This window comes from Mya arenaria, chromosome 13 (assembly GCF_026914265.1).
Source record: "Mya arenaria isolate MELC-2E11 chromosome 13, ASM2691426v1".
Lineage (NCBI taxonomy): Eukaryota > Metazoa > Mollusca > Bivalvia > Myida > Myidae > Mya > Mya arenaria.
In genome coordinates, this window is record NC_069134.1 from 56,118,102 (window position 1) to 56,145,398 (window position 27,297).

The following is a 27,297-nucleotide window of genomic DNA, read 5'->3' on the forward strand; positions in this document are numbered from 1 at the left end:
GTGCGTGCATGTTGCGTGTGTGCTTGCGTGATGCGTGCGTATGTGTGTGTGTGTGTGTGTGTGTGTGTGTGTGTGTGTGTGTGTGTGTGTGTGTGTGTGTGTGCGCGCGCGCGCGCACATGCATTTATGGGTCTTATAAAACCAATGAGTGTATTTCATTCTAGCCGGAAGGAATGGAACAAAGTGTGGCATATCCAGTCCTTATTGACCTGACCCAGACAAACACATTCGACTACAGTTTTCATCTTGCATATCCTCCAAATGTAGTTGAAGGATCCGAGCGCATGCAACTCACTTTGAATGGCAAGTGTATTTTATGATATAGTTTTACTAAACTTAAATTATCATTCGAAGGCTCTAAGCGCATACTACTAGGTATTATTTTCGTAAAATGTGTCCTTTGCTTATCAGAGTACACATACTTACATACCTGGTTAACCCTCGCTCGTGTAGTAGCGGACGTTTACAAAATAAAGCTAGCATAGACATTTGGGGTTTATGTTCAATAGGTGATATAATGGGGCCTACAATCGACAACCTAGACAGGCTTGTAACACAGCCTTACGGCTGCGGGGAGCAGAATATGATATCCACAGCCCCGTCTGTGTTCGTAATAGAATACCTAACTGCTGTCGGACGCTCAGACGCTGATCTTGAGAAACTGACAGAAAGCTATATTAGAATAGGTAAGTTTGGTTATTCAAACAGTCAATTTACGTCGTCAATCGTGAACTTGTGTGATCAACACATTAAGAAAAGTAAATGTATTGCTCTGTTAAAACTTGCAATTATTCGCGATGAATGCAGTACAAAGGTCACAAAGAATTGTATTGTCCAAACGAAACATTCAGTACATCAATGCGTATGTTTTAGTTAAGGTTCCCTCAAAGCATCTATTTCTTATCAAACTAACAAAAGTTTATATTTCTGAAGCGATTATTACTTTGCAGGAATACAGCGTGAGATGAATTACAAACACCCGGACTGGTCGTTCAGTGCTTGGGGCGGGTCAGGATCAGGAAGTTCATGGTAATTTCACTTCAGACACATATTGAATCTGCAAATGTTTATTTAACAATTGACTTTGACATAGTCAAACCAGTCCCTGGTATGCTGTTGTTGAGATGTTCGTAATATTTATATGGTATGTCACAATGTGTACATTTAAATACCATAAGCAACATTTTATTGCATTTCGTCCTGTTAGTGAAATCTTTAAATGCTATTTACTGTATGCTTACCTGTGGTCTATAGAGATCTATCAGTGAAATAATCACTGGTGATCGTGTTTGGTACTCGTTTGTAAAATCAATTGTGATCGTACAGGGCAACAAACATTTCAACAACAAAAAAACAACACTATTTAAGAGAAATGTCGGTAAGTTTCATGTTCCTTTTTAATTTTATGGGAACAGTTATTACATAAAATATTCCTACTTTAATGTTAAAACACTTACACAACTCTTTAAATAGGACTTCGAAAAAAAAATCTACTAATGTTAAGACGTGTTTTTTTTTTTAGTACGGCGCAGTACTACAAACTATAATTTTGTTCCTATTTAACTTTTTTTTAAAAGTCAAAATTGTCCATTTTTGACAAATATGCGAGGCCTGGTCAATTAAAACACGCAGAATCATGTGTTGAAGAAATTTTAACAATATTACATTAAACGGGGTTTATGTTTAAACTTTCGGCTACTGAGCTTTTCTACTGTAGTTTTTCATATAAATACCTTATGGAAACAATAGATATTATGATTACAATACTTACTACTACGTTTTTTTTTTTAAATATGTTTGCCATAGTTGAACGCGGCAATAGTGTTATTATATCTATCACGAAGCAATTCACTGATATATCACATAATATTGTATGACGTCATATTATTAACTGTTTCTGTCTTTACATCATCAGGTCAATACAGCGTTTAATTTACACCGTTATAATCGCGTCACATGTCAGTTGCTTACTGTCTATAAATAGACGGGTCAATGTGGCGTTTTATTCATTCTTTTAAAGTTGTTCGTATTCATATCATATTCATTTATAAATCGTGTAATAAAACGATATATTGATAAAATGGAAACTTTACGGACAAGTAGCCCTTAAATGATACTAGTCTTTAGTTCGTGTGTGACATTACGTACATACAATTCAGAGGGGAGCACGTATAAACATATTATTTTAGTAGATATTGGGACAAGGGTTCACTTCGGGGTATATGTAGTATAAGGATATCTCACCTCCTTACTTTCTTCAAAATTAATAATTACTTGATTGAAATCTCTACCCATTGATTATCTAATAAAAACAGTTAACCTCTCACTCAGAAACTGGTAAGTACAATTGTAAATTGAACTAAAAGTAATTGAGTAAGTATAATACGTATTTGCTTGGATGATAAATCGATGAAACCTTAACAAAACTTAAAGGGCCTTTAATAAGGTTGGTGAATAGATAAAAATCAGCAAATTCATGAGGATGTCCTTATGTCTGACAAGGACCCTCACATTGCCTTTATATATAGTGCTATATAGTCGAAGTGATTAACATTCAATAAACGTTTACTTAAATACGAGTTATTTCGTTTTAGGTTAACTTCATTTGTTCTGAAGGTTTTCTCAATGGCGACATTTTATGTCGACGTCGAAGACCGCATAATAACCTTACCGAGCGCGTATCTACTTTCAATTCAAAACGATGACGGAAGTTTTCCAGAACGTGGAAACGTTATCCATCGAGAAATGCAGGTACGCATTTCAAATGAGAAGCCATTGTTTAATTAATAGTATGTGTTGGTTAAAATGAAAACGACAAAACCAGCAACGCGTATTTTGTTAAATTTGATCATATGATCTAAGGAATTAAAATGATACAAACATATAATTGCTCCTTTAAACTTGTCGTGTTCACTAGAATTGACATTCTTGATTAGGGAGGATCACATGGATCAGTAGAAAGAATGACTGCGTACGTTTTGATAGCTTTGATGGAAGCTAGAGAAGCCGGAGAAGACACAATCCAGGTACACTCCACGGAGGCTTTAATTTCACACTTAATTTATTTATATTTGAGACAATTATATTTTTTATATATCACACATTCATATTATGAACAACAGAGAGATATGTATGATTTGGTGAAATGCCAAAAGATGTCCATGTATAACCTGATGAATAAATTCAAATGTAATTATTTAGCCAATATAGAAGTATTCGTCTTTTGATAAATGGATAGATATTAGAATATAATCCGTTTTTTCCGGGTCAAAACACTTCGATGCATTACACAAACACTTTTAAAGTATACATTTGTTCAGTTCAGGTATCATTACACACTGTTAACAATCTTTTAAAATTTATGTTTACAGTTTGATACAGATCAGAAAAGGAAACTAGTAACAGGAATATCAAATGGACTAAGGTATCTTGAAGGAAAACTAGAAACAATAAAATCTGACTTCACGCTCGCCATTACCACTAATGCACTTGGACTTGGAAAATCTGGAAAGGCCTCCGTTGCTTTACAGATGTTGAAGAGCAGAGCAAAGTCCTTAGGCGGTAGTACTTTTTTCGTTTAAAACTGTTAAAATTTCGTTTCAGTATAAAGTATGGATGCAAACGAATGAGAAAATTGATATTCTAATATTCGGTAATTATTTAGATCGAATATACGAATATCCGATTACCAAAATGAATCTTTTAGAAGTTGTAGTATACAATTATTATTTGCTATAGTAACAGCCGGGGCCTTATACCCCGTCTTTGTCGTAGCCGGTACACGCGACGGATCCTGATTCTTCCCTTATTTAGCCCCTGAGATTCGGCAATACATTTTTAACAAACAGCACACAAACTCGAATAAATTAAATGTCACTGCATTCATATTTGTAAACAATGCGAAATCAGACCGGCGAGAACATTCATTCTCAGTGTGACGATATTAGATAATGGAGGGGTTTTCTGCAGGACGAGCAGCCTCGTTCTGGGATCGACCTAAATATAACTATGGAATAACTAAACCAACCAAGGAACTATTTAAATAATAAAACGAAAATGACAATAGATTTTGACTCATCCATTGCACAACAATACAGAAAATATATCATAAAATGCTATACAATACAGGTACAATTCAAAGCATGGACGTTATATTGTAACACGGAAAACGTGTGTGGCACGAACATGTAAGAAGTACATCGCATTCATACTTCACGGCGATTTGAAATAGGTTGCACAACTTAATTGAAAGCGAAACTAACAATTCGGTGTGAAGGCCGATTCCCTCTTTCATTAATTGGCCTGGTTATTTAAATTCACTGAAACTATTTGTAATTTGTTTGATGCCACTTGTCTAATAACCAGTTATTGACTCATTTTATACACAACACTGGTTTATTTATTTGTTTATTCACTTAAAAACATTGAATATTCGAATAACGATTTTTACATTCGAATACTAACCGTTATGATCAAATTTCAAATATCCGTTGGCATCCCTTGTATAAAGCAATATACAAAATAAACATAATGTAGAATACAACCAATAATTTGCCCCGTTATTGCTCCTTCAATTTTTTCCTCATGTTAGTCCAATACATTTTCCGTGCTTCCATGAATAAACCAATCATTTAATTTATTTAACGTAAACTATACTATATGCAAATCAGATGATATGCTCTACTGGGAGGAGACGGCGCCTGTCCCCTCAAAATACCACTTTGGGCCTTCTACAACGGCAGTGTCAATTGAAATGACAGCGTACGCTCTTCTTGCACTTTCAAAGGCCGATGACAAAGTGGACGGAGCACGTGTCAACAAATGGCTTATTGGTCAACGTAGTCCTTACGGTGGATTCATTTCTTCCCAGGTTCAAATAAAATTCTTATCGTAATAAAACATCGCCAAAGATTGGGCCTTGCTATATACCATTCGAAGCTTCTCGGTCATTTTAATTGAAAACAGCCTCGGTTGTATGGTGTATCAGTATTAGTAGTTCATAAAACTTTGGACAATATTCTGAATTAAATTTAGTGTTTTAGCTTGTATTTCTAAATATATGTTTAAATTGATTGCCAGTGAAATCTACAATTGCAAAAATAATTAATATTTGCAATTGATAGATCATTAAGTTTTACTGCTAAATTGAAATTACTACGCGATCTACTTGCTTCGTAGTTAAAGTATACCGATTCCAGACAATGTTGTCCATATAAATCCGATGTTGTTTTCAATAAAAATGGCCGAGGAGCTCCGAATGGCTATAAACATTGCAACATATCTTTCTATGCAAATGTTCAATTAAAAAGCGACAGTCCGCTGCATACCAATGGTGCGCATATAAAGCACTACCATAACAATGTTATCAGAGCAATTGCAACAATGATTCAAATTTAGAATCCGTGTTTTGTTTAGGACACGGTGATTGGACTCGAGGCACTCGCTGCATTTGGGGCACTCATGAAGTCACCGCCTGCTGACATGACTATCTGGGTCTCGAAGGCCGAGCGTAAAAATAAACTAAAATTCCGAATAACGCCGGAAAATGAAATGGTGCTGCAAACAGCTGCTGTGAGAATGCTTTACTGTTATAGTTGAAATTTCATCAACATAGGAATAACATTGTCCGACGTAAGCGTCTCATTTTCGCATCCTATTATTACGAGTTGCCTTGGTGTTTAGTCTTCAAATCGTTATGTCTATTGGGTATTGTTAATAAATCACCCCTCGTGATGTTTGGGGTAAGTTGAATGTTCTGACATAAAGATGTGTTCTCTAACTGCTGAATTAAAGTGTAATAGGTAATCATTGTAATTAACTGTGTGGCTATTAAATTTAAAAAATATCACACACTACATTTGGTCATATGACCTTATAATGACCGGCCGTTTAGCTCCCCCCAAGGGGTGTATATAGAGCGAGGTGTTTCGATTATTCAAATTTCGGGAGCTGACTGGCCGGTCCAGTTAATGCCACGTGAACCGAAGTGTTGTATTAAAATTCGTATATTATAACGAACACTTTATATTACTATTTTTAAAGCGCTTTTGATGTGTTTCAAAGCTAATAACTTTTACTTACGATTTTGTCTCGCCTTTCTTAGAAGCAATGTCCGGACCGGCCAAAAATATAATATGAATCGATGATGTTATTGGATTTACATTACTTACAAAAAGTGATAAAAAACTGATATAGGATGTCATTAAAATGAAATAAATTGTTGTTTATAAAATTGCAAAGAACAATGATTTATGTTGTGAAGTCCTACATGTTTATTTAGAATTTAAGACAATCATGTCATTTTATGTAAACATCGCACTTAAAATGCCGATAAACAATGCCTTTGTCTAAATTAAGGAATATTAAACTTGTCTTCATAGCATTAACTGCATTATGGAATCAGACTTAATTCACATTTGTGTTTTGAAATGAAACCGCTTTTCAGCTTTCGGCAGATACCAGCGTACTCAAGGTGCAAGCAATTGGGCATTCGAAAGCCATAATAACGGTAGGCATCTCTGTTAATCATGTGTACATCATGTACTAGTTTGTTCCCCGACCCCGACTTACGCCAGAAGCGTTTAAACTAGAGCTGTCACATGTACTATGTGACAACACACCTCCCTACACGCCGCCTTGACACGATGTAAAAAATATTTGATCGGACTGAACAAAGGGTCACCTTTCTCTGAATATTCTCCGTCATAATACTGGTGAAAGAATGCACTACTGGGTTCGATATAAATCCCTGCCACTACTGAAGTTTAATCCGGAAAATGCCAGGGAATTATTAGATAAAACGCTGGAAATAATATCGATATAGTTCAGTTTTAAACCACAAAGGGCTATCACTCTTTTATAAAAAGTCCATGAACCCTGTCAACGACATGCATTTACAGATGGTTTCATCTAGATCAAGCAACTCATCTCAGACATGCTGCGTGCAAGAATCTTTATGTAAAATATGGTCAAAACGTATATGGTTAAACTGCCATGACCTTAAAACTTCCAATCGAATACTTCCAACAGTACAACCCACAAGTTTGATGAAATTCATTCCAGTTTTTCCCAGATCCGAGCTGAGGTTTTGAAGAAAATGTCTATGTACATGATAGTATTAGAACAAACAAAGAACCATATTTGAAGAAAACTGTGAACACAGCTGTTCGAATGACTAAATAATGTTTGGCACCAAAAACATGAGGTTTTATCCAAACGTTCTTAAAACCCGATGTAAATAAGCAATTGAACTTGTTCAAATGCTTAACCAATGCAGTGTCAACATACCTGTGTTTCTATGTGAGATAAAGATTATCATAAATATAGAAAATTCATATTAATCAGTATAACTTGCTAACTCCATATATAATTATATCTGTATATCTGTCTGACTGACTATCCTTCTGATCGGATGCATGTGTCCGTCGGTCGGTCGGTCGGTCGGTCTGTCAACTGCCATTCCTTCTAAATGGTCCGCAACAGATTTGGGGAGTACGCACAAGTTGAATCCATTATATCCCTATCAATTTCGTTTTTCGAGAGAATGATTAGACGAAACCTGAAATTATGCAAAGAAGGAATTTAACGTGGAATTCAAATCTCATTTACAAATCTAAATTCTAGTATATGATTATTTTGGTCTCGAAATTATTACGCAAGTAATGCATGTTCATGGCTTATAGGTATCGCTGTTCTACAATATATTCATGGACCTTGAAGATCAAGATCTTCGTCTGGAGGTTGATGTTGTAAAAGAGTCGGTAAACGGTTTTACGGTTCGTTCTTGTATAAGGTAAGCTAACTAGAATATTAAACTACATAGAAAGAACATGTTCAGGGTTTATGTCTAATTGTTTGCTGTATCACTTCCGATGCTCCATACGAGGGTATTCAGTATGGAATCCAACTAAAGCAATACAGACGATAGTGTTAGGGATCGCTTAAGTCATTGTAGTACATTCCGAAAACAAACCATTTTTGTAAAAAAATTTTTTTAGGTATGTATGTATTTATCTAATGAAAACAAATATTGGCATATATCAGTACATACGATAGTAATTTCCACTAACTTTGCACTTTACATGAGACCAATGCCTTAGAAATCCAATCAATGCCACAATATATCCAAACAAGCCGTGCAAGAAAGCTTCGCTTAAGCTAAGCAAACAACGATCTCAAATGACATTTGAAGACATAACTTAAAGCGAAGCGGTATTAGCCTGAAAAGCACATGTACAAATATTGTAAAAAGGCCTAGCTTTTCAAACATTCTCCCAAAATATCGCAGTTGTTGCTTTAAAGCTATGGGTATTTTGCAAAATTCCTAAGCTTTTTTAACAACACTGAAATCTAGCACTAGGGTATAAGATTTAATTAAGTTTAACACCGATCTTTCTATTCATTAGTCTAGAATAAAACACGTTTGGCCCAAAGAAACTTTCCCACTAAAAGAGGATATACATTTAGGCTGATGACGCAAGTTAAACGTTCTTTTTGTTGAACAGGCGATGAAAAAAATCTAAGCATGTATATTAAAGGGGTTGTAGGGTTATTGTAATTGTGTTATATTTCACCAGAACACGTCTAAATATGACGATCTGTGACAATTTCACATAAAAAAAATATTTAAAATATGCTTTAAATCGATGTTGCGAATTGCGATATTTTACAACGTTCCGGTAAATTCGGCAATTTTTATAGCACCCCGCTTTGCGCATGCGCAATTGCCATTGTAATGCGAAGTATTCCGAATACGCTGTATTCGCGGAAATATTGACATTTCGTGAAACGGTTGTTTTAATTTCTAAGATATACATGTTGTTAGCATTTTGATTTAATAAATGACGAAGTGTATTGTTGCGGGCTGCAGTAGTAGCACAACGAAAGGTGACAAAGTACACAATGTCCCAAGTGTTAGAAAGAAAGCGGACAGAAAGACATGGTTGTCGAATGTCAACAGATTGGACTTGATGTGTAAACCACAAAAAATTGTTGTGTGTAATAAACATTTTCATCGGAAGTGTTACCAGAAAAACCTCCGGGTTGAATACATGGAAGGTAAAATCCAATATGATCTCGTACCAGGCTCAGTGCCAACTATTGTACAAAGAGGAAAGGTAAGACATGTATTTTATTTCTTATGGTTTTATTTAATTTCAATACTCTATGAATATTTTTTAAAGCAGGCGTGGTGTGTTTTAAGTTATAAATATGATGACCTACATGACATGTACAAAGTAAAAAGACAATATATGATATGAATAAATTATTGTCACATTCTACCAATCACATTAAAAAAAATGATGACAGTTCTAAAAACCTTTTTTACGCAAACCTTCAAAAAATGTCATGTCCATTCATCTTATGTAGAATTGATAGTAAACATGTTGAGAAAATATAATAACTAGGTCTAGGATTAATTTGTTCCAAATGTTTGTGTTTATAAATAAGTTATGCACACATGGCGTTTTTGTGAAAATGAATTATGTTGACTTGACCGGATTAAGTACTCATTTTCAGTAACCTTTATTAAAGTCATTACTTTAGCTTAGAAAATTGGCATTCAGGGATAGGTTCCTAGTATTTTGAAATTTCTTGTGTATCCCTGCAGTCTCCAGTCTGCCCTTGTCATAAAATTGTCACAAAACTCTTTGACAGCCATTTAGATGCATTGGTCATTACTTATTACATGCTTCCATAAATATCAGTTAGGGACAAATTGGTGTCATATCTATAATGCACATCATGACCAGCCATTAAGTTATGTATACTGATCTATTTCTGCAAGCTAAATATAATTTGATCAACCAAAGTCAAAATTATCCTTTGATCTTCATTAAATATTGTTTTTACTGCAATTTGATTTCTTTGTAGTGACAGATTTTCTTTCAATATTATAGTCATTTGTATTATCAGGGAGTCTGCTGTTTTATCTTAAAACATGTTTTTACCTTTTTTAACTATCAAATTATTTGAATACAAACAGTAGGCTGTTGTAAATGTAAAATATTATATCTTGACAAAATTGTTTCATGAAAATATTTATTGAATAAATGGAAATTGAGTAAAGACTTGGAAGTTGGACTTAGATTGATGACCAATATGCCTAATGTTTGTTTCCTCAATAGACAGAATACTTAACCATTAAACTTAATAATTACTTTAATTCATTTCATAGCTTATCTTGTATCAAATATATGTACTAGTTACCCCAGCAACTAGTTTTTGCACTGTCCAGACAGTCCTGACCAGCTGCATGTCATAAAACATATGTTTTGCTTCTGTATACACAAACTTGACCAGCTGTAGGCCATAAAACTTTTCTGCACATGAAAATTAAAAAGTGACTTTATGGTTAGTCCAGTTGCATGTCATAAAATGAGCCCTTTCTGCAGGGCCTTTGAGGTTCAGTTGAAATCAGTTTGCAAATATATATATGTAAGAATATCTACACTTATGTGCAATGACATGTAACAATTGATGTTTTTTTTTAATTAGTTTCAATATACGTTGGATTGAAAAAAATGATGATTTATTTATCTTGTCAAAAACACTTTTTAAAGCTATTTTTATTCAGCAATTTTTATAATAAAATAATATAGAATAACCTAGAAAAAGCCCCAATACTGGTATATACATCTAGTGCTTGCCATCTGCATGTTTAAACAGTTGAGCCCTGCCTTTAAGCTTTGATCTCTTTAAAAATAAAACTTCAGTACACAATTTCATTTAAATGAATTACAGCACATTCATTACTGTAAAGTGATGTTACCATGTTTTACTTTTAATACATAAAATGTTTAAAATCACTTGTAAAGGCCAATAGCATGTATGATCAAAGTGGTACGGATAATATCCCCCCAAGATGATTGCCCCCCCCCCGCCAGACATTAGCACCTAGGACCATAGCCCTCCCGGAAGATAGCCCCCCCCCCCGTCTTAGTGAAAAAATGGACGATATCCCCCCAATATTAAAATGCATATTATAACCATTTTATTTAAGCAAATTTGCAAAACAATGATTTTTATTATCATATGAAACAACCCGAAGGCATAAATCAATGAAAAAAAATCATGAATAGTGAAAAATAAACGGAAAAAGCATGTGATTTTACAATGAGACATTTATTATTTTAAAAGTTAATTGTTTTCTCTGTAATTTGTTGACTAAGCACTTATTTAATAATCTTTTATCAGTAAGTTCTCACCTTTAATTATCATTTGCATTGACCTTTAATTATTTAATAGGGTGATAATCCTTAATTCGATAATGACATTATATGTTTTATTTCTTTTGAAGATGTTTTAGTGCAATCCAGTTAATAATTACTGATTGACCTTACACATTAATTGCATAATAGTATACTATTCACATGGTGGAAACATCAAAGTTGTTTGTCTAATTGAACGTCAAATAATACTTTTTTATGTTTTATGAGTTTTATAAATATGCAAATTTAAAAGATTGTATATATGTAAAGTCATTTATATATATGTAGGGGGCTATTGTCTGGTGGGGGGGGGGGGCTATTGTCTGGGGGGGGGGCGCTATTGTCTGGGAGGGCTATCATCTGGGGGGTATATGGTCCTAGGGGCTAATGTCTGGGGGGGGGGGCAATCATCCGGGGGGATATCATCCTACACTCATGATCAAATGGGATCTTGGATTTGCATGTTGTTTTATTGTGTCATTTCAGTCAAGTGAATGTCCCAATGCAGAGCACAATGGTCAACCTACCCGTCTCACAGTATATACAGAGAGTCAGCTTCCATCAGTACCGAAAAAGCCATTGGTATAATATAGTTTGACTTTGAGCATTTTGCATACTGATTTAGTTTGTTTGCATCAACCTGACATTTATAATAGTATGGTTCAATTGATCTTAATATTGCAAATATAAATGTAAGTATGATTACTTTATTGATTTTGAATATACCTGACAAAAAAGTATGAGAGTGGTTATTAGTCTCTTTGTGGTTGGTCAGTAGGTTGGTTGGTTGCACTTGTTCTTGTCCGGAGCATAACTTGAAAACAAACGGAAGGATTTAATTTAACTTGATACGATGGTAAAGTGCAGAACGTAAAAACTGTTACTTTTGCCCTTTGTTATTTTTTGGTCCATAGCATAACTTGCAAAACTACTGCATGTCATTTGATTAAACTTAATAATATGGTATTTCTAACTGGTATATGCCTTCTTTTCCATTCAAAGGGAATTTTGAGCTGAAATTTAACAAGCTTTTGGAGATGACAGCTTCAGCAGTTTTTTGTTTAAATGAAATGGAATAAAGAATGCACAATGCCACCAATATATTTGTTGCTTTGATATTCATTAAAATGAAAATTCTTGGCTTTTTTTTTCAGATGGGTCCTTCTCGTGATGTTCTGGGAGATGTGACGAACACAGTTCTCCATCGTACAAGTCCAGCTCATCCAGTTGTTTCTTCAGCAGTTCCAAGAAAGGTATGGACCAAAAAACTAAACATAAGACTGCTCTTCAAATGTAGTGACTAAACATTTCTTACAAAAGTGTTGGATATACTTTTGTACACTGTACTTATAAATGTAAACATCATTGTTTGTTTCATAGACTGTAGTCTCTATTTTTTTCTGATTATTTATTTTGTTCTCTTTAACTGCACTCTCGTTTTGACACCTTTTTTATTTTTTGTCTTGGAATGAGCAAACTTCTCGTTCAAAGAAAAAAAATAAAAAGTTGTCAAAACGTTCAATCTGTGAGAGTGCAGCTTTAAGAAAAATGCATAAAATATAAATGTTTGATCTAAAAATGAATATCTGCGATATAATTTGTTGTCAGCACTCTTTTAATACTGGTTTGCAAAAATACAAAAATTTGCTCATTCAAAGACAATTATAAAAAAGTTGTCAAATGGTAAATCTGTGAAAGTGCAGATTAAAGAACTCTATTTGTAAAAAAATGTAGAGTATCAGATGGCTACTCATCTTTTTAAATTAACATGATGCATTCATAGCCAGAAATTAAGATTTAGTTCATTGTCGATAAAAATGTTTGCTTTTAGGCTATATTATGAAAAGGATAAAATTAAGAAGTATTTTGGGTCGGGTATAAAAATTGAAACTCTGTGTGGAGCGCGAGTTTTTGCCTCACTTACTTAATGGGAGTAACTACTTGCTGATGCCTATCCTTCACTGCATTTGTCATGACCAGGGGCATAGCTAGCCCTCAATTTATGTGAATTCATAATTGTGCAGGGGGGGGGGGGGGGGGGTTCGGGGACATGTCCCCTCGGAAAAAAATTGTTGCAATCTGGTGCATTCTTGGCTTTCTGGGGTGCTATTTAGTACTGGAAAATTGACAGTTTTAGGTTCATGTTAACAAACTGCAACATTGGCAGATTTCTTGACAGAATCATGTGGATTCAGTTGCATACTCATGTATAGGCATATTGGTTGAGCATTGTAAATAACTTATTTTCAGATGCCTCGAAGGGCCATGGTGGACGTCAGCACACAGACATGTTATATTGCCCAGCATGCTGAAACACAGACAGAGGATCAACCAGTTGACAGCTCCACCCAGTGTGACCCCGCCGGTATATCTATTGACCATTCATATACTTGTCCCAAGATGTATTCACCCCCTCGCCCCAAGATGTCTACACCAGCCCGCCCCAAGATGTCTTCACCAGCTCGCCCCAAGATGTCTACACAGTCGCGGAAACTGTGTGAACTTCCGCAACTTGACATCAGCTCAGTTCACCTACTGGACTCTACAGATCTCGAGTTTGAGTTGACCTCGGACGAGTCAGAAATGTGTGTTGATGATGAAAAGTGTGATCCAACCTTTGAACCTGCGACCGAGGAAATCACCAGTTCAAGCTCAGGAAGTTCTTTGTCTGTAGAAGACTTGAATGAAAGTAGTTTTATTGTTTATGGCCAGTGTTTGAATGAACTTCTAGCTGGTGTTCGTTGCATCAAGTGTGACAAACAATGCATGATTACAAACACTTACATGAAAGGATCATCTCTGACTGTGTATTTCCAGTGTTCTAACTTCCATGACTTTCAATGGAGTACACAGCAATCATCTGGGAGATTTCCTCATGGAAATCTACAGATTGCTGCTGCAGCCTTGTTCAGTGGCCAGAACTATAGTGTGCTCACACAGTTTGCAGCACTTCTTGGCTTACGCTTCTTGCACAGAACCTCTTACAATGCCATTCAGTCGTCTCACCTCTTCAGACTTGTAAATGATGCCTGGAATTCACACCAGTCTGAATTGTTAGAAACATATAAAGGAAAAATAGTGTGTTTAGCTGGTGATGGCAGATGTGATAGCCCTGGATTTTCTGCCAAGTATGGAACCTACACGGTGATGGACATTCAAACAAATGTCATTTTAGGTTTCCATGTAACTCAGTGTACAGAAACCAGCAGCTCTGTCCACATGGAGAAACATGGTTTGCAAAAATGCCTTGGTCATCTTCAAGACAATGAAATAACTGTTGATGTTTTGGCTACTGACCGCCATGTGCAAATAAGGAAATACCTGACTGACAAATGGCCTGATATAAATCATCAGTTTGATGTATGGCATCTTGCAAAATCAGTTGGGAAAAAACTTAGCAAGAAAAGTAAGCAAAAAGGTTGCGAGAGGCTTTCGACTTGGATTAAGTCGGTGGTGAATCACCTATGGTGGTGTTGTGCCACATGTGATGGAAATGGAGATGTGTTGGTGGAAAAGTGGCTATCCATCGTCCATCATGTGTGTAACCGCCATGTATTTCCTGGACATCATGTCACTGAATGTTGCCATGGACGGCTAGAGCCAACAGTTGAAAGAAAAACGAAATGGCTAAAGATGCAGTCACCAGAGCACCAGGCACTTACAAATGTTGTAACCAACAAGCTGTTGGTTAAGGATATCAGACAGTTAACTCTATTTTGTCATACTGGTGCTTTGGAAAGCTATCATGCTTTGCTGCTGAAGTACATGCCGAAGCGGATCCATTACAGCCTGGAAGGCATGATAGCAAGAACCCAGCTGGCTGCCCTTGACCATAACCATAATGTAAACAGGGCGCAGGCAACAGTAAAAACAGGAAGCAGGGAGAAACGATTTAGAACAGAATTTTCCAAACTTTCCAAATCATGGATTGCGAAGAAAATGTATGAGAAAAAGTCATATGAATATTTAGAAATTTTGATGGAAAAAACGCTAGAAACTGAAAAATTAAATTGCACACGGCCCAACAGAAGATCGCTCCCACCGAACATCAGTAGGAATGAAAAACCAAGAAAAGAGATCATAGTTCAAGGTCGAGTCTCTCGATTTGGAAAATGATTATGACCTCGGATTCATTGTGACTTACGTTATTTGTTATTGCATTCTGTTATGGATTTTGTTTATCTTGTTAATTTTATAATGTTAAGTTTTGCTTTTTACTGGTTTTAAATATTATCATTAATTTATGCTTCATTTAAAATGTGATTGTCATTTTCATTACAACAGATTAAATGTAGAAAGTTGGATTTTATCTTTATGTTTTTGAGCTACTAGTACATAGTACATACAATGTTTTGAATGAGTGGCATCCTAACTTGAGTGACGAATGACCATGAAACTTCAGGGTTAGGTTGCCCGTGAGCAGTAGATATTCTCGTACCATATTCGATGTTAGTAGGTCAAGATCAATTATCAATAGTCATATAACATAAATGTCCGGAGTTAAATTTTTACCTTTGCTTTCCTCAAAGCGTTTTGCAAGTAATAAAAAACAATGCAGTGCTTAAACATATTTATTTACATCCAACATGTTCTTCACAAAGCTGAGCTCATTAATTGTGTCTTCTGTTTGACAAATATTTTTTTCAAACAATACAACAAAATTGTTGGTAAACCCACTTCCTAGAACATCACCATTGTACATGTATGGCGACTAGCCTATTGGAAGTACTTTCAGCAAAAATATTTTAAGATGACTGTTTTAAAAGATGCTGTACTTAATACAGGAGTGTCATGGAATCAATACAAACATGTAATTTTAGACATTTCTTAATTTTACGAGCTAAGGTTTTTTACAAAAGCAATGCCAACTAAAACATGCAAAGGCTATGACTATCCATTGACTGCTTTTCTGTGAAACTGGTTGTTAAAAGTGAAACATACATGTTATCTTAATTAATGCCCTAATGTGTTTACACAAAGACTTCAAGAATACACCTATAAATTTATATATTGTACATTTATATGCCGATTCAAACTGCTGTACACAACAATAATAGTAATCTCAGTTTGCCTCTTCGAACCCCACAAAATTGTCTCTTCCATCAAGGTTAGGGAACTGTAGGCGAACCTTGTTTACAACACAAGCTGGCACCACTCTTCTGTTATGTCGACCCAATTTACCATAGATCCACAGCGTAAATTGTCTATATGCCGTCAACCGAAAAAAACTGAAAAAGATCAACATCGTCTTAAAACGGGCATTACAACATTTTTAATAACCAATGGTTATTGGAAAATCATGAACTATTTAGTATGTGTTCTATATGCATTAATTTAAATTATTATTTAAAGTTTTCCTTAAATTAATTTGCTATAGTAATTAAGCTGTACTCTAATAAATTTACTGATATTCTAGGGTAAATGTAGGTAAACCAGTTTTTTCGGCATTAAAAATATTTTTTTAGCATTTCAATCAGGTTTATCAATAATATGATAATAGTGGTATTATTTTTAATATTTAAATATTTTTCTTTTTGTCATTAAAACATACGTGTCAGTTACTGGCACTGGTAGAAATGTTCCCATCATTGCAGATACAGTTATGGCTGCTACTCCCAAAACATCTCTATCCAGACAGAGGGTAGAGAACTTCGGGTGGTTACATATGCAATCAAGCTGAATTTGTTCGTTATTTTCCTTTCCATTTATTGCAACCAATTCACGGCAACATAAACAGTCAATCTCTTTCTGCATATCTGAACAACATCCGCATAGGCACCAGGCTCCAACGTTGCCAACTCGATCATTTCCAATAATATAATGATCTTGCAAACTTTCTTCGTCAGTATCCCCATCAGTTTCGGAATTCTCGTCGTCTGTATCTCGCTGCGGTTCAAAGCGATATGCCTGTATGTTTAAATCATCTAAATTCAATGGGTTTTCATCATCAGACGAAGAATCTTCGTAATTATTTGAACTATCGGCGTTATTGTTGTCCATAGAAGCCATTTTGACAGATGGGCGCTTACTGCGCATGCGCGGTTAACTCTCGCGATATTGGAACGCGAGCTCGCTTACGTCATCGGTCAAAGATGGCCCAGTGCATAAGCTGTATTACGCGTTAATTTACCTGTCACATTTCATGATCAGTGTGTCAAAAAAAACCATCGTCACAAATAATCATGATATAAAACCTGTATTTATTAGAAAATCGTATTTTCCCATTGACTCTACAACTCCTTTAACTAACTAGTGAATACGTACAATACTGTTGAATAAATATGTGATTTTTGACATTCCAAATATATTTTACCCGCTTTTAGATTGATTTTTGTCACTAGCTTTCCGATTTAAGTTGGTACATGTAAGACAAACAATATTTTGATGACACTTTACAGTTGGTTGGAAGACGACATTAGCGGCATGGTCGTTGCTGAGATAGGAATTCCTTCAGGATTTAAAGCATACAGATACGGAATAGCTGGACATGAGCTGCTTATGCGATCAGAAATTGAAGAGAAAAAAGTTGTTTTGTATTTTGATGAGGTGAAATATATTATAATTATACAGCACGAGTCTGTAACTTTGAATAACATTCAACCATTTTGTCTTCAGCATTTCGTTCATTGTTTTCGTATCATTTTAGTATGTTTTATAGTTGTGTTATACTATCTGGTCAAAGTACCCAGTTGATTCGTGTACCAGTGAACTATTTTGAATAATGTGATTGTTCTGATTGTATTTGAGCATGTGGTGCTTATTCGTTAGCTAGCCTTTATCGTTGGGGTAGTTGCATCAGAAAAAGTTGTTTATTATTTACAGGCTTGTCCTAGTAGTCTTTATCATATCATTTATATGTTCTCCTTAATTTCATTTTTTCTTTGTTATTTCAATATTATAGATTACCCAGGCGAAGGTATGTGTGGACATTAACATGGTCCGAGACACTATGGTGGCCTCAGTGAAGAAGGTCCCATGCAAAGTGTATGAATACTACGAACCAAGTAAGTTTTCATTCGCAATTAAGTTCCTTTTGATGTCTGCTTATAACGGAACAATTGTTCAAAACAGTGTAGGTAAGACGCACCGCATTATGAAATCATTAAGACTATTATATTTGGGATCATTACAGCTTTTAACCTTGATGCCGTTGGATTTATGTTATACATGGCATTTTGAAATGCTTATCAAACAACAACTCATGTAGATAACTAAGTTCATTTTTCTGAGTAAACTGTTTAATTTTGAAAGTGATAAAAAAAATTATTTCCGATTCAATCTTTTGACTCTTTCTTTAAGATATTGATATTAATGTTATGAAAAGTAAATTATTTGTATAGAGTTGAGTAGAAGAAATAAATATAAGAAAGATTAACTTTTTGTGTAAGCACGTTTTACCAAACATATTAAAATTATTGTTGATATTTGTTGAATTTCACAGGATCGAAATTGGTTTTGAAAATGTTGCGTTACCAATCATTTGGTTCCGTATATTCTAATGTCTAAAATCGTATGTCAATTATGGCTTCGTTATTTAGACAACAGTATGAGAAAGCGTCGTGATGTGATATTGGTGGTAACACTTACAAAATCTTTTTATTGCTATGAAATATAAGCGGTAACCAAATCTAAACGAGCAGTACGTATATCAAAACCTGATTGCAAAGCAGCGATGTAAATATCATTGAAATAACATTACATTTCATCAAATAAATGGTTTATAAGAATGAAATCAGACAAGTATGTCTTTGGTGTCAGTGGTTCCACATAGTCACATAAATATGATCTGTTTCAGGTAACGAGATGACAGTGTTTTATGCTCCTCTGTCAGCAAAGAACTCAAATATCTGTGACGTGTGCGGGATACAATGTGGTTGCGTGGGAGGAAACGACAACACCATTATGCCTATTGTGAGTTGATCACACACTTTTAATGGTTTAATGGTATTACTTGTATTTAAATTAGTCTACTCGTTAAAATATTAGATAAGTTAAGACGTGTGACTGGATGTTGTCGCCTATTTTCCTGTAATGTCCTTGTTGATTAAAAATGCAAATTTCATTAATATATATTATTCTGATTGGCAAATAACGGAAATCTTGCTAAAAATAATAGAAATACCAATCCAAAACATGAAATTTCTCACACTCAAAAGGATATCCAAACGTTAGAATAAGTCGCTTGCGACATGGACATTGATGAGTGTACCTTGTCTAAGTATTGACAATAATGGCAGACTTCGAGCGGAAGTAAAAATTAAAGGTGTCTTTTCAGAAATGGTGTAAGACTAGAATTGGAAAATAAAATGTAAGTAGATGACACTCATTCATCTTCAAGACACAAGATCATAATTCTAATTACAATGTTTCAAAACTACAATTCCTATACCAATCTACATTATTTCAATACATCACAATGTATGTAAATTTCCTTGATCTATTCAAATGTTTTCAATCCCCTTATCTGTAAATAAATCTCCTCTATAAAGAAATTCACTGGTGTTTATTTTATTTATTATACATTACGTGTACGTTAACAATAGTGTAGTTTTTGATTTTAGGTTCAAGTTATACAACTTGGAAGTAACATCTGAGGATTCCTTTTTAAAGATTCATCTACAATGAAGGACCAAACTCTTTTAATTAATGCTATGATATTTTCTATTAATAAACATCATACGGAAGAAACCACCAATGCAAGCAAAAACGTATAATTAAAATAGTGTATGTACTGCTTTGTGTGGATTCATGATATATAATAAATAAATATCCAAAGGTAATCGTCGTTGTTTATGTTTGTAGATTATGCCGACAGTACCCTGTGGCCTATGTACAATTTCATCTATTTTTAAAACAAAACTTCAGCTATTGTTATATTTACGAAGATGTTTGGATACATAAATATCTAAATGAAAAGCATTAATGAGTATTAGGGTGGTAGTCAATCTTTGATGATAAACAAAAGAACGGTAAGCAACTTAAACATGCCCTTTGTCTTTTTGATCAATAGCCATTTGTTTGCCTCAGTAAAATTGACCTTAAAACCATTTACAGCAAAAGTGAACACTTTATATAAGCTAACTAATGGCCAAACGACTTACTTATACCACATAACGTGATTATTATACCCGATTCCTAGGTTTTACGACAGGATCTAACTAATGGCGCCAAAACGCCCGTCCTGCCACCCACGGCACTCACCAATCGAAAAAACAGCTCTTCCAATTGGAAAACCTAGTCAATAACCACAAATTATAGCAAACAAACCCTGATATATGTGTTAATTTATCGTACAAATTGAACTCTGCAAACTTCAGAATTCTGTGACTTACCATCCCTTCCAAAACCTTTTTTCGCCACCATGTACTAACTGATCATATGCAGGCTTCATGTTGGCAACAACCAGGTACTTGCATAATGCCGTCACCAGCTCGTCTTTTCTTTCCGGATTTCTAGCTAACGAGACATTCCCGGAATCATGGAGGCACTCCAGTTGTTCGATGGTAGCAGGGCAATCGGAGTTATTCGTTGACACAGCAATCTGGATAATTCAAGAGAAAAATGAAAGGCATATAATTACAAAAACAAACAACTTGAAGTACTTGGTACCGATAAAAGTATTAATATCAAGTGAGCATTTTTATAAAGAAGTTGGCAACAAAATAGCTCATAAATAACACTGTATGGATACAAAAGATTCGCCATCTTATAAAAAAAACCTGTGTGAGATACGACGTGGATGCACCCTAACAATCCGGCAGGTCTACGTACAATGAATTACGTAAGCCAAACGCATTTATGTTGCCATCAGGTCGGACATTACAATTATATAAAAACAATATTTGGCAAACGTCTGGTTTCAACACTAAAATATATTTGAATGGATGAAGGAAGAAGCCAGTAAAGTTAAGACATTAAGCAAATCATTTTCGGGGAGGATAAGTATTGACGAGATGTCAATTCAGGAAGATTTTTGCATGTCAAAAGAAAATGGCGGATATCGTAAAATAGGATTTATAGATAATGATGAAGTGAACTAAGACATGACTGTTCTGTCTTGTGGCAAAAATAGAACAGAAATTAGCAACACATTTATTGCAATGTTGGTTCCTTGGATTAAATGGTTTTCGCTTTCCATTTTTTATGTTTTCCAGTATCACAAAGCAAACCAAGTGAACTTCATTTTCTTTTTTTTGAAAGCTGTGCAATATCTTAATATACATGGTTTTACACTAACTATGGACGGGGCACAAACAAACCTAGATTTCTTAAAATCGTTCTTTGAAAATACAAGTCCTTTAAATGAGAAGGTCTCTACCATTAACATTCTTCTCGCCCTCAGATCCAAAACAAACATTTATAATTGACTAAACTAATGTTATAAAACGAGTTTGAAACAATTTACTTAAAAGTGGTGATAAGAAAACATGCGGCCGTTGCATTTATTGGGAACACTGGATCAATGTTTTTCAATGGGATACAGATACAGTTGACACCCGGACATTTTATCAAACACAGGAATCAAAAATGAGAAACTGTTTGGCTGAAACAGAACTGATAAAGATAATATGTTATATTTTATGAAGTATTGCCAGAAAATCAATGCCGGAAAATGGTTAATACTTAAACGAACGCCTTGATAGCCTTAAAAACTCGTTGAGTTTGTTTCAGGTATGGGCAAAGCATGTAAAAATGACACAACATCTTCATCTGAAAATGAAAAAAACTTATATCAGTTCAAACTAGAGACGACCTCAATTCTTGTATCATTGTGGCGTTGAAGTTTGCCATACATTTTAAGTTCTGCAAGAAATTCTATCGTACCTTCACGAGTTAACAGTGATGAATTGGAAAATGTGTTCTACCAACAGCGAGGAATTTGTAATGGAAAAAACACCAACCCCATTTTTTATCAGTATCTAAAAAACATGAATTCAGTTTTGCTTGGGAAACAAACGGTTTCAAAAAAATGCAAACGCAGCCAAAACTTGATGTCTACCGCTTGTGTTTAAATAGAAATGCAAACGGCCTTTAAAGAACATTAGCAGAAACCATTGCAAACTTTTATAAATAAAATAAATAATTATTATTAAATGTCATTTAATCTGAAAGAAATCGATTCGTCTTACCTACAGTTGAAGTCTGAAATTGATGCACACTTAACAAACTTGTATAGCTGTGCAATGTCAATATTGAATACTTTTTGAATTTCATTATATTTGTGCATGGAATTTCCTATACTGCCTGTTTGCTTCACTCGGATAAATCTGTCGACAATATTTTTTTTATATTAGGTACATATATCCATTAAACGAATAAACAAATGAACCATATTTGAATTAAGTAGCAGAATTCTGTTAAATAAGTACTTATTTGACAATGCTCCGACAGTCGGCCGTATTGTTAACTGGTTTGCCGAAGTGTTCAAAGAAACTAAACTCTCAATCAAACTCTGGTAAAAGACCGAAGGCGGAGCTCGGTAAGCCGCGTAGACTGCTCTATGTTTCATTTAAAATGATGAGGAAATAGTGAAGTTATCTTTGTTAAAAGTCTTTAACGAAGCAAATTTTGCCTTCCGGCGTAGCATTTATGGTGCAATTTATCACGTAGTATACACACTGATTCTAGCGGGATTATTGCCTCATCTCCTAACTCGTCTACATTAAGGTCTATAAACCAAAGCTCGAATAAGGGACAGATATCCTAAAAACATCACCATCACCTTTTTACCAAATAACTAAGAAAAAGTGGTCAACATAAAACAGATGCACTCTCACTCTCTAATAAGATTTACCACAATTAATCTTATTTTTAATATGCCGAAAATGATGAATGAATATCGAAAACAATATTTTTTTAAGAAAGGAATGAATATCGAAAACAACATTCTTTATGAAGGATAACTGAGTTTAACTTGAAAGAAACTTGAAAGAAAGGTGCAGAAATATTAACGGTAGTTCTACTGTATGAGACGATAGTAGCGACAGAAGGGCGGGAACCACTGGAACGCTCAACTTTATTCCGATGGTTCCCGTCCTTCGGTCGCTTTTGCTGATCGATTAAGGCGAACCGGGTACTTCGTCATTTTGACAGAACAATGTCTGGCTAGCGCTTGTTATAATTCGCATTTTCGTCGTATACTGTTTTTTTCTCGACAAGAATACCGGTTTAAACCTGTATATAACGTGCCACTGCATCTATGAGCCAGGTATTTTGTTCGTAGCTTACGAAGAAGTTATAATTTTCAACGAGAATTGGTCTGTGTTTACATTTTGGCCGGGCGAACATTCTTCACTTGTTTCATATTACAGTATAGGGTATTTTTGAATTTTTCAAATTTCATTTTATGTTAATGGCAATGTTTTATTTTTATGGTATTCATGTTCAAGTATGTATAAAATATCATTTTGGCTAGTTGAAATTATTTTTATTGTGACCTAAACGAGCCTTTGTCATCATGCCACTGTGCGTGTTGCCAAAGAGAAGGCAGACATTGGACATGTTAAAATGTTTCTACAAAGCTACATTCACGGAGGTCAGGTGAAACCATATTGGTAAAACTAAAAGAGCTGATTTAAATGTCAAGCAGTTATAGTTGATTTGTTGCTTCCGACCAAGGACGATTTATAGAGGGTTAACCTAATTTGGTTCACTGACGGAAGATACGGATGTTGAGTTACGACGCGGAAGGATGTTTGTTCCATGCACGGACAGTTCTTGGTAAAACCACAGGGGTAGGTTGCGTTGGTTTGACACACCACGCCACCACCGTTTTTTATCATTTTTAATTAAGAATATGATGTGGTAATTGTAACTTGTGATAACTGGCCAAAAAAAAATAAAAATAATTCTATTATCTTTGTAAGGTGGGCGGACTTGACCCTGAATTTCCCTTTATTTGCCGACAAGATCCTGTTCAAGAGGCCATAACTTTGTCAAATCTCAACAAACCTATACATGTTTGGACTTTCCTTATAGAGTTATTGTCAATCTTTAAGAAAATGTACAGTTTCACCGAAAACAAATGTAATTTCAAACTCGAATTTTATAAAACACGTTACTCGACGAACCAACTACCCGCTATTTTCACCAAAATTTTCCAGACTAAAAAGGTATTATCCCACTATGGCATCGCATATTAAACACGTATGCCTAACATATACCATATATATTTCACAAAACCCGCGAAATGGAAGTCAAATAAAGACTCACAGAGCCGTGCACACCATTTACAAGCTTTGTTTACTTCTTTACACATATGCCGACATGAATATTGCGCAACCGGAAAAACTTTAAGGCGCATGCTCGAGTGGTACCCAGTTTGTTTCGACGAGTGGATTGCACACAGGTAACCATTCTGTAAACTGTTAATGCAGTACGCTGCAGTGCGCTCAATTTGAAGTAAAATCAGAAAAATGTAAACAAGTCTTTCTTTCTTGAACACTATGACAATTGTTGATTGGTTAATATGTTTAGCAGACAATATATATGAAGTTATGAAAAGTTTATGGATTTAAACAAGTCCAGTAAAACCTTTTTGCCCACCGGAACGTACATTTGTTCTTGGTTTTATGCAACAACGAAAAGTACAACGAACAGATTTTTTGAAGGCTCATTCTTTGGGATGATTCTTAAATTTCTACTGTATATTATATCATTTTATGTACAAACTGCATTCCTCATTACCTGCTGTGAAAAATGATGAAGTGGTCCCCCCCCCCTTACAACCTGCATTTTACTTTAGTTATTGAACTCGCTTACCATTAAATTTACTAAATAATTTAAACTATGTTGCATTTGAGTCATTTCATTACTGTACTTCCAAATTTTACGATTTGTGATTTCATCAGAATACTGTAATGCACCAGTCAATTGTAAACAAGCACCCCCACATGTCTGGGTAATAGCGGGGACATTGGCTTTCGGTCCAACCAACCCCGGGTAAAATCCCAGCCCTGTGGGGACAAACTGATGGTAAAATCCCCGACAAATGCCCAGAACCCCAGGAGCCCTAGGTAAGGCCCATTCCACGCATTATTTTGCGCGAAGACAAAACCACGGCATTTAACCGGCACTGTGGGGTCAGCTGAAAGGTAAAATCACGGCCCATTTCCCCGGCATACCCCGGACCTTGGAGGGAGGCGTGGTTACAACTGACTAGTGCATAGATTAAATAATAAACATTCCATATTCCATGCATAGATTAACCTTTTCAAAAGTTTTGCATTTTCTCGAATCACATTTTCTTGATCACCTTTCATACATTATTATTCTATCTATGTCTGACCACTGGAAAAATAGCACGTCCCTTTTAATGCCTGGCTTATCAGACTTGATATACATGGTATTTTGTCCAGCAACATGTGTACCCTCTATGTTTCATTTTATAATTTGAATATCTTAAAACTTTTTAATATTTAAGGTATTACATGACCTTTTGCTAAACAGTATAGAGGTGCAGGCTCTCTATGAAGAGATTGTTACTTTGAATCACATGAGGAATATACTTTCTCATGGCCTCTCAACATAGATACAAGTACTAGTAACTACCCATGAGACTCAAAAGTTATTACAGAAACTTAACGTTTGTATCACAATTCAGCTTAAAACAATCATGAAGCTAACCTTGACCAGGGGTAGAAAAAAATGCATAAAGCATCATATTTTTAACTTTTCGCTTTAGAGAGACATGCTTCCAAATCCCACACCATAGACTAAATGAATGTGATTTGGATTTAATTTGAGTAAATCCATATTAAAACTGCCAATTTTGTTTATTAAGGTTGCTATCCCATCAGGAACCATTGAAAGCAATGTGCTATAAAGCATTTTTAACTGAAATGATGGAATCCGGGGAACTTAGAAGCAAGGGGTCTTTTAAGCCACCGTTTTTACTGCATGTACTGACTTTATTTCTAAATGTTTCCAAGGTCCTTGACAAAACGGACAAGACACCAACAAAAACATTCTACAAAGGAATAAGGCTGAAAAATCAACCTTGAGCCAACCATTCTTGAAAACTGGAAAGACATTAAAACTTTTTTCCATCACAGAATTTCAACGCTATAGAGGAAAATGATGATTACATCAAGTGTCAAATAGGAAGTGTACGGACTGTGTTTGCTATAGTAGAAAAGTAATGGTTGTGTGAAGCAATCACTGTTACGTCAACTGTATTATGCCCACGTTTCTACATTTTAGAACGTTTTAATGCAGACAAAAGCTTCCCAAAAAGAAAACTTCGATCAATTTCGTGTAATCGTGTTATTTCATTTCTTTCAACAAAAAAGCTTGTGTTTAATGTCTCAAAATGACATTCAGTTCAACAGCAAATTCCATTGAAGCTGAAACTAAAGCCAATGATGAAAATGATATAAACATTACAAACAAATCTAAACCAGACTATCAGCTGGATACCACAAAATAATATAGAAATGTCGGAAATTTTTACAGAGCAAGCGAAAAATGAATTATTTTTTTATCCAAATGGGAGAAGATGGTCAGAAAAAATGATAAAGACATGCCTAAAATGGTTCTGTCGATGTCCTCATTTATATGAAGAATTTCGTGCAGGAGGACATTTACTTTTACCTTCTAAATCAGTTTTGTTATTATATAAAAACAATGTGAAGCACAATAGTGGGTTTGACTCAGCGGCTCTTAAATGGATGCTGGCTGAAGCGGAGCAAAACAAACTTCCAGAGGATGGATATAAAGGAGGGTTGGTGTTTGACGAAATGGCTATCCCGACAGACATTCAAATCACTGTTATTGAGCTTGATGGCTTCGTTGATGTCGATGAAGAGGCGAATGCGTGTGAACGTCTAAGGAAAGGAAAACAGCAGAAAGCGCTTGGGCCACATATTCTTTAACTACTTTTCATTGGGCTCACAGGATTTAGATTTCCGTTTGCCCACTTTGTAACTGAGGGGATTTAAGCTCAAAACTTTACACAGTGTTTTGAGATTCAGTAGCTAAACATTACAGTTTTGGATTTTATGTGAATTTTACTTGTATGGACGGCGCACAAAGTAACAGATCTTTTATGAACATGAACGTTGGTTCATATTCTACTTTTTCTACAATG

General features: G+C 35.1%; 1 protein-coding gene across 1 annotated transcript in view; it reads left to right on the forward strand.

Annotated features, from left to right (window-relative positions):
- LOC128215401 (CD109 antigen-like) overlaps positions 1-27,082 on the forward strand; it is a 62,793-nt gene extending 35,711 nt beyond the window's left edge. The window contains exons 21-34 of the mRNA XM_052922087.1: positions 165-303; positions 510-686; positions 951-1,029; positions 2,595-2,751; positions 2,937-3,026; positions 3,372-3,564; positions 4,671-4,870; positions 5,416-5,571; positions 6,446-6,508; positions 7,683-7,792; positions 17,609-17,756; positions 18,112-18,214; positions 19,006-19,121; positions 26,843-27,082. Coding sequence (XP_052778047.1) covers positions 165-303; positions 510-686; positions 951-1,029; positions 2,595-2,751; positions 2,937-3,026; positions 3,372-3,564; positions 4,671-4,870; positions 5,416-5,571; positions 6,446-6,508; positions 7,683-7,792; positions 17,609-17,756; positions 18,112-18,214; positions 19,006-19,121; positions 26,843-27,082 — 1,971 coding nt within the window. The remainder of the gene's footprint in view (positions 1-164; positions 304-509; positions 687-950; positions 1,030-2,594; positions 2,752-2,936; positions 3,027-3,371; positions 3,565-4,670; positions 4,871-5,415; positions 5,572-6,445; positions 6,509-7,682; positions 7,793-17,608; positions 17,757-18,111; positions 18,215-19,005; positions 19,122-26,842) is intronic.
- The last annotated feature ends 215 nt before the right edge of the window (positions 27,083-27,297 follow it).